At 43.4% G+C, this 13,762-nt stretch overlaps 1 protein-coding gene across 3 annotated transcripts in view; it reads right to left on the bottom strand.

Annotated features, from left to right (window-relative positions):
• Nucleotides 1-721: 721 nt before the first annotated feature.
• Nucleotides 722-13,762, bottom strand: part of ADCY5 (adenylate cyclase 5) — a 209,893-nt gene continuing 196,852 nt past the window's right edge. For all 3 annotated transcript variants that reach the window (XM_021300981.2, XM_005512322.4, XM_021300982.2), the window contains 7 exons: nucleotides 12,348-12,523; nucleotides 8,445-8,471; nucleotides 7,489-7,621; nucleotides 6,156-6,419; nucleotides 5,692-5,896; nucleotides 4,759-4,883; nucleotides 722-3,305 (listed from right to left, as the gene is read on the bottom strand). In XM_021300981.2, the coding sequence (XP_021156656.2) occupies nucleotides 3,177-3,305; nucleotides 4,759-4,883; nucleotides 5,692-5,896; nucleotides 6,156-6,419; nucleotides 7,489-7,621; nucleotides 8,445-8,471; nucleotides 12,348-12,523 (1,059 nt within the window). In that variant the 3' untranslated portion in view covers nucleotides 722-3,176. The remainder of the gene's footprint in view (nucleotides 3,306-4,758; nucleotides 4,884-5,691; nucleotides 5,897-6,155; nucleotides 6,420-7,488; nucleotides 7,622-8,444; nucleotides 8,472-12,347; nucleotides 12,524-13,762) is intronic.

Raw genomic sequence — 13,762 nt, 5'->3', positions numbered from 1 at the left:
CCCCCTCTCTCTTAAACACCAGTGCTTTAAGTTCTTAATGTTTTGGGTTTTTTTTCACTGCAGCACTCTGTTCTCAGTACCCTTACAACAATCCCTCCTACCCAATACCAGAGTGTAAGTCATTTAGTTAATTGTTGTCTGTGTAATGTCTCCTGAACTAAAAAAAGTTTAAAGCTGGAGCTTTTTGTTTGTCAGTTACACTTCAGACTTCTGTGAATTGGTGTAACTATACATAGCATTTACTTTTACCCGTGACCACTGAAAATGTTGCGCTGGCCAACCCTGCTGCCTCCTGCCACCTGTCCTTGAGAGGACAAGTACTGAGGCACCTGCGGAATTGTTTGGCAAAGGTACTTTTTTGTTTTTAAAAAAGTGTATTTTAAATAGTATAGAAACAAATATTAATATTTTTTTAGCTCTTCAGTTTTACCAATATATTTAACCACAGTGCCACAACGAGGCTTTGTCAGCTCTCCTGAGACCAACATTTCAAGGCAAGTGGATGGAGAAGAGGGACCCAGAGGATGTCACTGTGCAAACGAGGCCTCGAGGATCCGTAACTGGGGATTGGGTAGTGCCAGGCTGGTCCCAGTGGGCACCCATCCATCCACCCAGCTCTAGCCGAGACTTAGATGTTTCTATGTGCAAACTCAGTATCTCCTACACGACTTACGCCTGATCTCTTCAGTAGCCAGATGCAGCTAAAATAAAACAGACACACTTTACCAGTGAAACAGTGTTTAATATAGTTAAATTACTTAAATAGATTTCAATTTCCATGGGAAATCATAACTGTATCCATTTTTGCAAGATCCAGAGTAGAGTGTGTGAATACCCCTTGAAATGATCATGACACACTGTCAACAATCACAGCTAGAGATACTGGGGACTTGAAATTTCATTAACAACACAACTTCATAAGATGAATCAAAAGTTAAGAAGACTGCAGACTTTCATAAAGCAGAAAGCAAACCCAAAAAACCGAGTGGATGGCATGGAGGTAATGAAACTTGGTGAAGGGGTAAAATGGATGGAAGGTGGAGGAGGGGGAGAAAGGTGCAACAGTGTGATGCAACTTAAATACTTTGCAAATCAGGAAAGATGTAGAGGAGCAAAAGTATAGTACAAGGGCAGACTTGGCAGTTTTACAGAAGTCAATATACTATACTTTTCAGAGATGTTTCCTAGTGGAAGGAGGAAGGAAAGGGGCGATGCCATTTAAGCTCACGTTTAAATGGCTTAATGCTTGGGTTATGCTTAGCAATAAGGCAAATTAATTAAGACAGGCCCATGGATTATCACTTATTCTCGTTGTTGAGCAGGAAAAAATAACTCACCACCGCCATAGTGCAATCATTAAGCTGTTAATACTACAATAATTCTGCCCTGAGAAGAGTGAAAAGAACTTTATTAAATGTCAAGAGTGGAGTCATTTTTAGTGCTAGCCAAATTCAATATCAAAACTCTTCCCTCATAGAATATAAAAAATATAGCTTTTTTTAAAATTCTATTTTTCTTTAATAAAATATTGAGGGATTTTTCTTTAATAGTTAAAAAAGGTACATAAATGATAACAGTGAACCATTCATAAACCCCCCACTAGTGATAAAGATGTCGAACACAACGTCAATGGCACTGAAGTTTACGGTCGACCACCTAAGATCCACATTTGCCATCATAAGTAAGTTTTTTTTTTTTGAAGATCAGCTAATTCCTGAAAATTGAAAATCTGAGACAGTTTATGTAAGTGCCAACTACAGGCAAGTCAACTTGATGCTGCAGTACATGGTTCCTTGTAATGTCAAATGGCAGTGCAGTATCAGACACCTCTCATACCAGCAGGATTCTATTAACACCATCTATGAAAAATCATTGTTTCAGAGAAAAGTTCAAATGAGTTTGTTTTTTTTCCCCTCTTCTTATAAGAGCTCCTCTTACAGTTAGATTTGCTTAAAGCACATTCTAACATGTTCAACTGATACCGTCTCAGTAGCTAAACCTCAAAGGTCCCGTTTCCATTTGTTAAGCCGCCACCCTCTGCTTGAATGCTGCATGGAGCAACCGCGGGACTACCGCGGTTTGTTTTTTCCTCTTCTTTGGGGTTGGAGGTTTTCTGGATTTTCATTTTTAAATGCATCTGATTCAGCCTGGAAACTCACCTGTTTGTTGTCGGTTGATTGTATAATGATAATCTGAAAACTGCCAAGTCTGTGTTCAGAGTATTATGCACAAAAAAAATTACACAGAAGTCTACAGGTTATTTACAACTCCCACCACACCTTGGTGTGGACAGCCTGCCACCTCATTTATATATAATTTACAAAATATAGAATTTGGTATATCTGTTAGATCTCCATGTTTTCAATATTACAAAGTAAAAAATAAACCAAAACACGACAAATTTCAGGGGAGTTCCCCCCACAAAGTGTCTCTTGTTTACATCGAGTCTTTCCTATGTAAACTGATATATACCAAAGGAGAGCACAGAAGACTTCTTAATAAATAGGGTTGTAGAGCCATCTTCCTTTCAGCTGATCTTCCCCGTCAGCAGATGTGGCAGCCCCACTCAGCACAGCAGTCATTCAGCCACGCAGAAGAAGGGAAAAGAGGGGGCCAGGCCTAGAATGTCCTTTCACGCTGAAACGTTATCAATACCCTCAGAAAAGGCCTTTTCGTGTGCTGCAACAGTGGGTGTCAAGTTTGAAAGCCCATTCAAAAAAGCTAATAAAAACACAGTGGCACACTTCAAATAGCTGGCAGTATGGGATGGAAACATTATGGGAGTGCAAATCCATTCCAAAATGATGCTTTGTAGTGAATCATACATTCCTTCAACCAAGTAAATGTTGTGTTGCGTCAATAAATACTTAAATAGCTTCTTATATCATCCTGTGGTAGCAGCCTTTTTTTATAAATCCCAAATTCATGTCTTTTCTGTGGACTCTGTAGTACACATCTTTGGTCGATTTAGCACTCAGCCAGGAACAACTCCGAGGTGGATTCTTTCGATTGCCTTTCATGATGGTTGGCCAAAGAGTTTGCTGATACCAGCTCTAGAGTCACGCTGTGAAGTTTCAGCTGTGCTGCATGTTCAGCTTCACCGCCAAAATGTGATTCTTCCCAGATTCACAATCGTGTAACGCAAACTCCATCTCTGAGTGACGCTGCGGTTGGTGCTAACTGATCGGGGGCCCTTCATTTAGAAAGTAGGTGGTCATTTCTCCTTTGCCTTTGACCTTAATGATGCCTCGATATTCCAGCTTATAGTTGTTGGCTGCTAAAACCTGGTACATGTCTGTGGTTACCTGCAGGATTAAACTAGAGTAAGCATATGCTTGTCATGCCTCCACACCGTCTTTTCATTCACATTTGGAGTAATCCACAGACAAAACTAAAGCAGGATCAAGTCATCATTCTACGTCATCATTCGCATATTGATCACTAAAAGCTGGGCACTAGTTGCAGAACACACACAGTCTTTAGAAACTGAGAATACAGAAGTCACACGCGGTACACAATTGGGGGTGAACCACATTTTTCAAGGTGCTCACAGGAGAAAAAAAGAAAGTAGTCACATTTAAAAACCTGCACCTGGCAGTTCAAGATACTCAGATGCCTTCATTATATCACCGGCATGGTGGTTGGGAAACTGGTTAAAATAATTTAGAAGTCCTTGCAAAGGCTAGAAAAATCACACCGTGGATCTGTAATTTAACGCAGTTATTCAGGGCTTTGTTTTTATGGAGTAGAAGGTAGCTGGCAATGAAAAAGACCAAATAAATGGAATAACCTAGCTAGCATCCAAATTCTCTGGACAGATGCCATCATTAAAAAAAAATAATCATTTGTACTGCAGAATAACAGACGTTTAAAGACCAGGTTTCCTGAGGTATTCATTTACTTCGTATATTTTTTCTCCCTTTTTCAGATGGCTTTAAATATTGTCACTTCTGGCTTCCTATTGCTGTAACATTGCTGAGTTGCTTAACTAGAATAAAAATTGTTCACAGGTTGTCTTGTAGGAAAGTTTAAAGGGTGTTTGATAAATATTGATCCAGTGACTGACAGCTTAATTGGAAAGAAACAGCACGGCTTCCCCTCTTGGATTTCACATAGTTACGCTATTTTTACATCCCTTTAGTACTTTCCGAAGGAACAACAGTCTGCTACTGTGGACAATGGCTCAGCAAAGCAGGACAGGGGAATCAAATCACTGGAAAGGTCACTGGCTGAAGGCCAAGAAGATGTTTGATTACAAGACAGTTTCCATTAAACCTTTAACTGTCCTTTAGTTATACAATCCCATCCTGCTGATGCCTGGGTCCTTGCTGGCATCACAACGTGTATGGCATTGTGAACGGGGAAGTGAATTACAGCAATACGTATCTGAATTGAGTCCTTGGAAAATAAAAAAGCCTACAGTTGCAGAGAGCCGAACAGCGCAGCCGGCAGAATGAGCGAGCGAGCATCACAGCGCTCACAGCCCAGCGGGGCACCCCGGGCTGGAAACTCAGCCCAACAATTCCACCTAGAACCAAACTGCAAGTTTTTGAGCTACGGTTGCAGAAGTGGTCAAAATCAAAAGGCAAAACTTGATGCTACCAGTATCAATCCCCATTTGGCTTTTCTTTCAGAACTCCATAACTAAATGTATGGCATCAAGGAATAAAATTAAATCAAAATTGCAATTCTATTTAAGTTTCAAAACCTGTAAGTGGCACAGGGCTGGCAGCGTAAGTTTTCCAGTGAATTCCTTACCTGAATGCGGTCGGGCACCCCTGTGCTGTCCATCCGGCTGGCTACATTCACCGTGTTGCCCCATATGTCATACTGGGGTTTGCGTGCTCCTATCACCCCAGCTACAACGGGACCGATATTGAGGCCTGGAAGGAGAGGAGAAATCCCACAGTGCTCAGATCCATCATGTATGAAGCACATGAAGCTTGAGGCAAGTTATTTTTCAGACAATAAAAACCATCCTAAGGTTCATTGGTTCTAGCTGTGCTTCACCCTGCCATGTAAAGCTACGGCCAAACGATGGGGGAAGAAAGTTTTAAAGAAAAGTTGGCTTCTTTGATTCATTGTGACTGACTAGCAGCATAGGCTGGATTGGCTCAATCCAGAGCTACCTCCCAGTACCAGAGAACAGGGTAAGGTTATTTGCCATCTGGCTGCCAAGCAAGCTGTTCACTTGGCAGTCAGCACACCGCTGCTGCCCTGTCAGGCTGCGGCAAGGCAGCAGCCCGATGCCCGTCCAGAACAAACACCACACTTGACATTTCATATTTTTTCTCCTTCTAGTTTTCTGCCTCATTTTAGTCCCTGGCTTGAAAGACAATTTAATATACAAGAATGACAGAGCCTGGGACCCCAGGCAGTGTGAGCAGGAAACACATCACAGGCAACAAGAGCCCAGGCTCAAGCACCACGTGAGACTGTGCTGTGATAGGAGCTTCTCTGTGCCAAGGCTGGTTGCCCAACTGCTCCTAATTCTCCAGGGAGCTTCAGTAATCATGCTGCGGCCCTAACAAAGCTGCCCTGATGTTTCAGAGAGGCCAAAGAGGTTATTTTTGTTGTCACCAAATTAACAGACAATTAACATGACTGCACAGCAAAGGAAACACCTATGGTTTTACTCTCCATAAAACCCCCAGGTCAGAGAGACCAATCCTGTACACACAGAGACATTACCTATCTTCATCTGGAAGTTGTTGAATGAATGTTCATTAATGTGTTTCATTTGGTCCATTAACCTCATGGCAAAATCAGCCAGAGCTTTGATATGTGTCTTCCCTTCCTTGTCGTAAGTGGAATCATTGAGGCCTGACGCAGCCATATACGTGCTGCCAATGGTCTTGATCTTCTCCAGCTGCCGAAATTGGTCTTCACTTATTATCTGTTTCACAAGAGAGCAAAAGATGCAAATGAACCTTGACACATACACAGGGAGAAAGGGGATTGGTTATTTGGAGGAGTGACAAGGGAATAAAAGGGGTTTTTAATGTGAGAAAAAAAAATATTCAAGACTTCTAGAGCAAGGAGAAATGAACCGTGGCGCAAGGATTCAAGAGCCGCCTTCCTTCAGAAGTTCAGCAAAGCCCAAATAAACTCATTGATTCAGTTCACTCTGCCCACCCAGATTTTCTGCGACTTACTTCATCAAAATCAGCAATGATCTCGTTGAGCAGTCTCAGACACTCCACCCCTTCGTTGTTGGCCTCCAGCTCCACGTAAAACTCTGAGAAGTTGCTTATGGAGGCGAACATGACAGCCACGCACTCACAGGACTGGTAGTAGAGTTCATCATTTCGCCGCTCCTGAGCCAAGAAATGGGCTGCCACGTCCTTTGGTAAAATGTTGTGGAGGAGGCGTCTGTTATAGGCCTGCAGCTCCTCCATTTCTTCTTTCTCTTCAGTGGCCTGGTTTAGGAGGGAGAGACAGTGATGTGAGGGGCGAAGGGATAACCCCCCCCCCATCCCTTGAGCACATGGTGGTAAAGGCACAAGCAATACTTGCAAAACACTTATGACTTTGCTGGCTTCTGAAATAGGACGTTTGAAACCGTAAAAAGTTAAACAGAGAAAGACCCTTTAGAAAGTGGTATGTCCAGGCAGAACAAGAACAACACTTGGCTCTGCCTGGGGAAACAAATCCTCTGGCCAGCTGAGACCAGACCTAGAACAGGCAAGCTGGCTCACCCCTTCCATTTTTTTACCATTTATAAATGAGGATAACAATGTTTTATCTGCTTCTCACAGAGCTTTAATTAATCAGTGCTTCCTCAGTGCTTCCTACTCAAACCACTGTGACCTGTTATTAGAATGTCCTGTCATCCAGAAGGCAAAAAAATCTATAAAAAACCTTCAGTCCTGCTTGCTTGAGAATCACACACAATGCCCCAACATCGCCCGTGGGCACAAGCAGTGAAAACATTAACGCTGAATCCAGGGACAGGAGCAAAGCGTGGCATTATCTGCAGTGTGCTGGCTCTGCAGTACTGCTGCCTAGGGGTGAATGAAGGTTGGATGTCAAGCCAGTTCCCACTGCTTAACAAGAAAGCGAATGAAAATGCAAATGTGAACCTTTCACACACCTGAACACAGCAAACTAAAGCTCCCTGAACTCTGGGAATCAATTCAGCAGTGAATATGAGCTTCTTATATTTACAGTCCATGTTATATTACAGGTTCTTGCAACAGTGACAAACTCAGTTGTCCAAACTCATTAACCTGGATCTTCAAATCTATAACCCTTTATTGTGGGGACCATCCAAGGACCATTTACAAGGAAACAAAGGGGTAAAGTAAATAACCAGGCTGAGGAGCACTGAGTATGCAAAATGGAGCATTACTAGTATGCTCAGTTATATGCCAGATCCAGATTAAATTCAAAGGCACTTTATAACATTCCTCAACTTGATAGCGAACAGCTTCATACTTTTAACACTGGTGACTGTGCATTCCTCCAACACAGCAAATCCCCACTAACCTGGAGTTTCCAGAGGAAATCAAGCCTTGCAGTGGATTCCACTTGCTGGGCATGCAAGTACAGCGCCAGGACAAAGACGGTGATGATGACAGGGGTCACAATCTTCAGCGCGACTCTTGTCATCGCTGGAGAGCTGCGGGCCAAGGAAAGAGCAGAATTTCCCCGTTAGTCTCAGCATGGAGGAACGCAGCTTGGCCAGACTCCCCAGTTCTCACCTTAAGGCTACCAAACTTCTAAAGAAAAGGCTTTTTTTCCTGGCCCCCAAGAATGTGTTGGTGAAGGGACAAACAATATCTGCAAAAAGCTGAGGACTTTGGGTCATAAGTGCTGGCTTCTAAAGCAGGACTTTGAAATTGGAAATTTAAGCCAACTTCTTAAAAAGGGTTAAAATCAATATAAAAGCCATTTTTACAGAGTGCTCAGCCACTGCTATGCTTGTCAAAACCAAAATGCTGACAGCTCTTCAGATTGTATTCACTGTGTCTCCTGCACTGGCTTCCCCAGCCTCTCAGTCTGGAACTGTTCGACACTTACTGCTTCTCTAATTAGTCACTTCTTAATGGCCTTTGTTTTGGAAATATTCTATATGCTGAAAAGAGCACTAAGACACGTCCCCATCCCTTCTGACACGCAAGCAAATAGAAGCATAAATCTGAATTACAGAATTATACAGTATGAAAATATTTTGATAAAACCTCTGACAAGTGAGCTCAATGAGATGCTCTACAAAGCAAGTGGACGTAAGTCCTACAAGGAAGAGGATGGTCTGAGAGTAGCTTTACATACAAAATGGCAACACTTGGGCTGCTTGGGGCATTTGCACTGTGTTGCACCAGCTCACAGCAATGTATAGTCAAATAGCAGGCACTGCTATTGATGTGCTGACACTGCACCTCGTGAACAGAAAATGCCTACCAGCAAAACCCATACAAATATTTCATGCCAAGGTGACTCACCATGGTAACGTCGCATTTGCAGACATGCTGAAAAAAAAACACAAACACAAGGTTAGTAGCGTGTTTCGCTCCCTCCAGCACTCCTCTGTACATTATTCACCAGCACCTCTGCAATGTGGCTCCTCTAACACTGTGTGGGGCTGTGGTCCTTTTAAAGCACAAAATTACAAACAGATTGGCAGGGGGAAGCAAAGGCAGGCAGAAAAAAGGTCCACAGAGCTACACTCAAAGATCTAGAGTGATGGTGCAACATGGTTAATGTGGTTAAAATATCTAAGAAGCATTAAGAGTCAGAGAATCATTAAGGATTTTAATGTCAGTGTGGGATGCTTAGCAAATGCTTGTGCATCCATCACTTCTTCTTTAGGTCAGACTGGAAAATTTGATCTAAAGAAGGCAGCTTTGGGCTAATATCTTGTGAGGGATAGCTCCTCTCTTTCCTATTTATTGTAACACCAACCTGTGTTTAATTCCTCTATCTCCAGCACTACTCCCTTGCAGGCTGTTCATGGCCCGTGCTGTGCTCAGCTATGGGTGCTGCACATGAGCACACTGAAGAAAACCCTTGTGCCGATTGCTTTTACTGTTCACAACACTGCAAAGTACTCGTCCGAAGCAGAGCTGCTGGAGAAGATGCAGGGGTGTGCTTTCTGTACAGTGCAAGGGTGGAAAGGAGCTTTCTGGTAGGTTTCCTGACTGATTGCTTAATGCTGCTGGATTTCTTCTCACTTGTGGGTGGAATATTAGGTGACTGAGAACCACGTACGTGGATCTTTTAAAACACTATTTAAATGGAAAGAAAGAGATCAGTGGTAAAATAACTATAGTGTCATTGATGCAATTACAGCTCTGCAGGCTACTAACATGATACATCTGTATCCTGAGGATCTCACAGCTGTGCTGAGAGCTTCAGGTCACAGTTTTCTGGGGCTGAGGGGAAAACTCTTGCTACAGAATCAGAGGTACAAATCATCAAAATCAAAATAGCCAAGGGTGCCTAGCTGGGCATAAAATTAAATAATAAAAGCATAGTGACTCTCTAAGCTTGTTTGTTTCAGGATATTTTCTGCAGCTCTGAGCATGGAATTTCCTCTGGATTTTGCAACCTACTGTTGTCTAGCACACAATCTACTGTGAGGCCTCTTGGCCAGCTCCAGCACTGAACATGAGTTCTTGTACCCAGATCCAGTTTGGGAGCCCTGGTGACAGCAGCTCCCACACCAAAGGCTGGATCTAGTCAGAGCTGGAGATGTCTCCCACATACAGTGTGAATTTCCCTACCCCGCTAAATGACCCCCTGGCCAGGCACGACTGACTGCCGCCCATTATCGCTCTGTTTATGATGGGAGCATGGCAGATCTGATCCTCTGTGCTGGGGCTGCATCTCAATGCGGGTTTACACTTGCTCTGAAATCCTCAGCAGAGACTATGAAATGCAGGAAACCCAGTTTTTACAGTAACGCGTTGGATAAGTGAAAATGCCCAATGCAAGCAGTAATGCTGTTGCATTGGTAGGTTGCTCCCCCATGGGACAGACATTTCCAGTAGCAGATGGCTCTTTAATTACTGGAAGGTAACACAGAGACAAGCTTGCTAAATACACTCCTGGTCAAGTTAAGTGCACATTTCTAGCAGAAAAGGTGGTTCATGTTGGGGACAGCTCCCACAGGACAGGAGCATCTCTCTTCTCGCAGCCACGATGCCAAGGTCAGATGGCCTTCTAAATCACAAACCAACAGAAATGATGGGCTTGATGAACAAATCACTGGACAAAGCCTCTTGGGGCTCCACTCTGCAAGAACTCAGCTTGCGAGATCACATTGGTCCATCACATCTTTAAAACCAACACATGAGTTTTATTTTCTGCATAGGGTAAAGGTAATACAATAGTAGCTCTATCCATCCAGTTATACTTCGTGTATCCCCACGCTGGTGTGTTGCTGCAGTCGAGTCTAGCGACTCCCAGCGTGCTATAATCCGCCTTTCGGTTGCTTGCATGCTGGGTTGGTTTGTACACAGAAGTGTGAAGTGACATCTGCATCACTTCTAATTAGTCAGAGTACCATAATGGCTGCAGAGCAGACAGTAATTATGTGGCTACAACAGGCACCCAATTAAAGTAGTATGAGGTCGTGATGGTTTTTCTTTTAGTATCAGCTGGACAATAAGGTACATCTCTGAACTATGTGCTACATGCTGAGCTCCCAGTTCCCACAACACACAAATGGACTGCCAGACACTGGGACAACAAATAGCTGTCCACGGAGCTCTTTGGACAAAACAAATACCATCTAGTGAGAGATAATATAGCATCACAGAAAGCTATTTCTGGGAAAAAATGCTAACCTTCTCCACTTTATTACTGACATTTTGATTGTGAAGTGATGTAAATTATACTTTTAAGTGCTGTAATTTTGCTTAGTACTTGACTTACAAGAATGAAATTATATTTGGGATATAAAATGCTTTCATTTCTCTAATTGTGTTAGAAAATGCTAAATAGTTTCTGCTGTTGGAATACAAAACATCTGCAAAAAAAGGAGGGAAAACTCATTCTCCCCATACCCTCCCTGCAAGCTCCATGGGCTTTCCTACATTATTTCATTTGCTTGAGCTAACAAAATAATTTAAGTTATTACTGCCAATGGCAGTAAAAGCCGTACCTACATTAATTATTGCCAGGCACACAAGAATGCTAAAATCATGGAATATTTATGTGAAGGACATAAGTAACCAGGTGCATTCGGCTTAAAGCAACTACACAAGCTGTTTCATAATGTACAAGACAGCACTGGCAAGGACGGTGGGAATCTTCTCAGCCACCCTCCTGTCCACCACAGCTGATTGTTCTTTACTGTTCTGGACTCTCCATTACCATGAACCACCTTCTTGCCCCCAACTGGAAAACATATTCCAGGTTAGGCCTTCCCACTCCTGGGTAAAGCAAAAGTCTACTTCTCATGTCTTACAAGCAACTTTCCTTATTACACATCCTAGCATCATGTTCACCTTCAGACAACACCATGATTTTATTGACTCACCTTCACATACAATTGTTGCCAACAAAGGGAAATCATCAAAACAAGTAGTTAACACACCACCACAACTCCCAGTGAGAAATGAAACCTGTGGAGGAGGGTGGGTTTGCAGATGTGCCAAATTGTGCCAAATTTCCCTCCTGGCATGACCTTCAGGAGAGCGGTAACCATGCCAATGGAAGGAGGTTGCCACCATGATTAATGTGTGACCTGGTAATGACAAACTACCTTTTATAAGTAAAAGGGGAACTGTCTGTTCCCACTTAGCCCAGGCCCCTCTGCTGGGAACTGCGCTGAGACCAGCTGTTACACTGGCTTTTCAAATGTGGACACGTGTCCAACAGCCACTGTCAGGAGATCACTAGCCAAACTTCAAACACCACCGTTCCACCATCCCAACCTGGGCGTGATATACCAGATGTCTGAACATCTCGGTGGTTTGTTATCACATCCCTGAGCCAGCTCAAGTTTGTCGTAGATGTTATTTTTTTCTTTTTTGAGAAAAGACATATCTATATTGGGAGTGTAACACCAGAAGAAGTGAGAATGACTAACTGCAGCTCCCCGTTTCTGGAAGAAAAAGAAATACAGATCCACTCCGATTCCAGTTATATTTTGTTATTAACAGATAGTTCATTAGTCAAGTTCCAGATTAAGAAGATCTTAAAGAGACCTGTGCTCTACTTCTCTTCAGAGGTGGAGAGCAGCACTGACAAAGCCTTTAAGCCACAGCCATGCCCTCTCTGCTGTCATGCACATCCCTTGCTTGTATCACAAGCCTCGGTGCTCCCGTCCACCTAACGCCACACTGAAATCATTGGGTGAAAGAGATTAGGTGAAGATTTCAGAAGTGAAAGGCACTTACTAGGTGTTAGCTGTAACCAGGAGATCTGCATTGTCAAAAAGGTTGACCCCTGGCACTTCCACAATGAGAACATATATAAATTCAATGATTAACATAAGGATCAGTTTTCCAATACAGCTGATCTGAAGGAACACAGAGCAGGCCAGGAGACTCAATAAGACACTGTAGGTAAAGTACTGTATAAAGACAAAAAGGGGATAAAAAACAGAAGAGAGATGAATGTCAGCTGGGTAAATCAAAACTGAAAACAAAGGAAACTAAACAGAGGGATAGAAAGGGATTGGGAGTTATGTAGTTGGGCTGACTGAACATATAAACCTGGGGCTGCCTGTGTGATCTTCCCATGCTACAGGAGATTAAAGAGTTAAACTGATGGAGGGAAAAGCATTCTTTATCAGGCATTATTTGCTTTACACTCAAGATGCATATGGCTCACAGCTGTATATCCCAGGTTGTGATGTAGGTTTGCCCTGGACATGGTTACTGAATTAGCAGAAAGCATCATCCTGTTATGCTGGAATACTTTGTGCTTTCAGGTCAAATCCTGGTCTCGAATTTGCACATCTGCACGTTACACAGGACCAAGGGCAGTAGCAATTCACACCACCAGGACAGACACCCACTTGATGCCAATTGGAAAGTATCGCCCCTGCTGATGGGACACGCTGAATCCATCGGCAAGATGTGGGCTGGACAAACTTCTTCTACCAATGCCCAACACCATGATCATTTTTTTCTGCCAGCAGTTGCAGAAATGTGTGCATGTGTGGCAGCGGAGCCCTCTGCCACAGCTGGTGGTGGGGCAGCCTCCATGACCTTGCTTCACCAGGGCCACCAGCGCCAACTTCTGCCAGCCTTAGAGTTGAATGTTCAGCATGGCCGGGCTTTCAGATGTGATTGCAGACTGCAAGTACCGTTTACGGTTCCTGGGAAAGCTAGCATGGATGCGCAACAAAGACAGGCATGTTATTCAGCTCACCACCTTCCTGCTATCAAATCTGTGAAGCTTTAAACTTCCACTCTCTCTGGACAGGCCTATTTGTAGCAAAACCACTCTATCAGATGCCTGAGGCAACCCATCCTTTCAGTTAAAAGCAAGCCCTACTTGCAGTAGAAATATGGCCATGTTCTGAGCTCATTTATTAATAGTTCATCGCTGATATATCAAATTTGAGAAAATAACTTGTACAGTTTGTAACTTCACTCTTCAGTTTCTAGAAAATGAGTGGACGTTCCCTGTGGCTGAGGGGTAGGATCCCATCATCTCCTGAGAGCTCACTGGGAGCGACAGACGGAGCCTGTACCAAGTCCAACATCTGCCCTGCGGAGTGCAGGGGAGGGACTCCTCACTAGCTAGCCACAGGGCCTGGCTCAAGGTGCCACAGCCTTCTCAACATGCAAAATGGTTGTTCCTC

The sequence above is a fragment of the Columba livia genome, chromosome 7 (genome assembly GCF_036013475.1).
Source record: "Columba livia isolate bColLiv1 breed racing homer chromosome 7, bColLiv1.pat.W.v2, whole genome shotgun sequence".
In the NCBI taxonomy this organism is placed as follows: domain Eukaryota; kingdom Metazoa; phylum Chordata; class Aves; order Columbiformes; family Columbidae; genus Columba; species Columba livia.
This window is presented reverse-complemented; position numbering and strand designations above follow the sequence as displayed.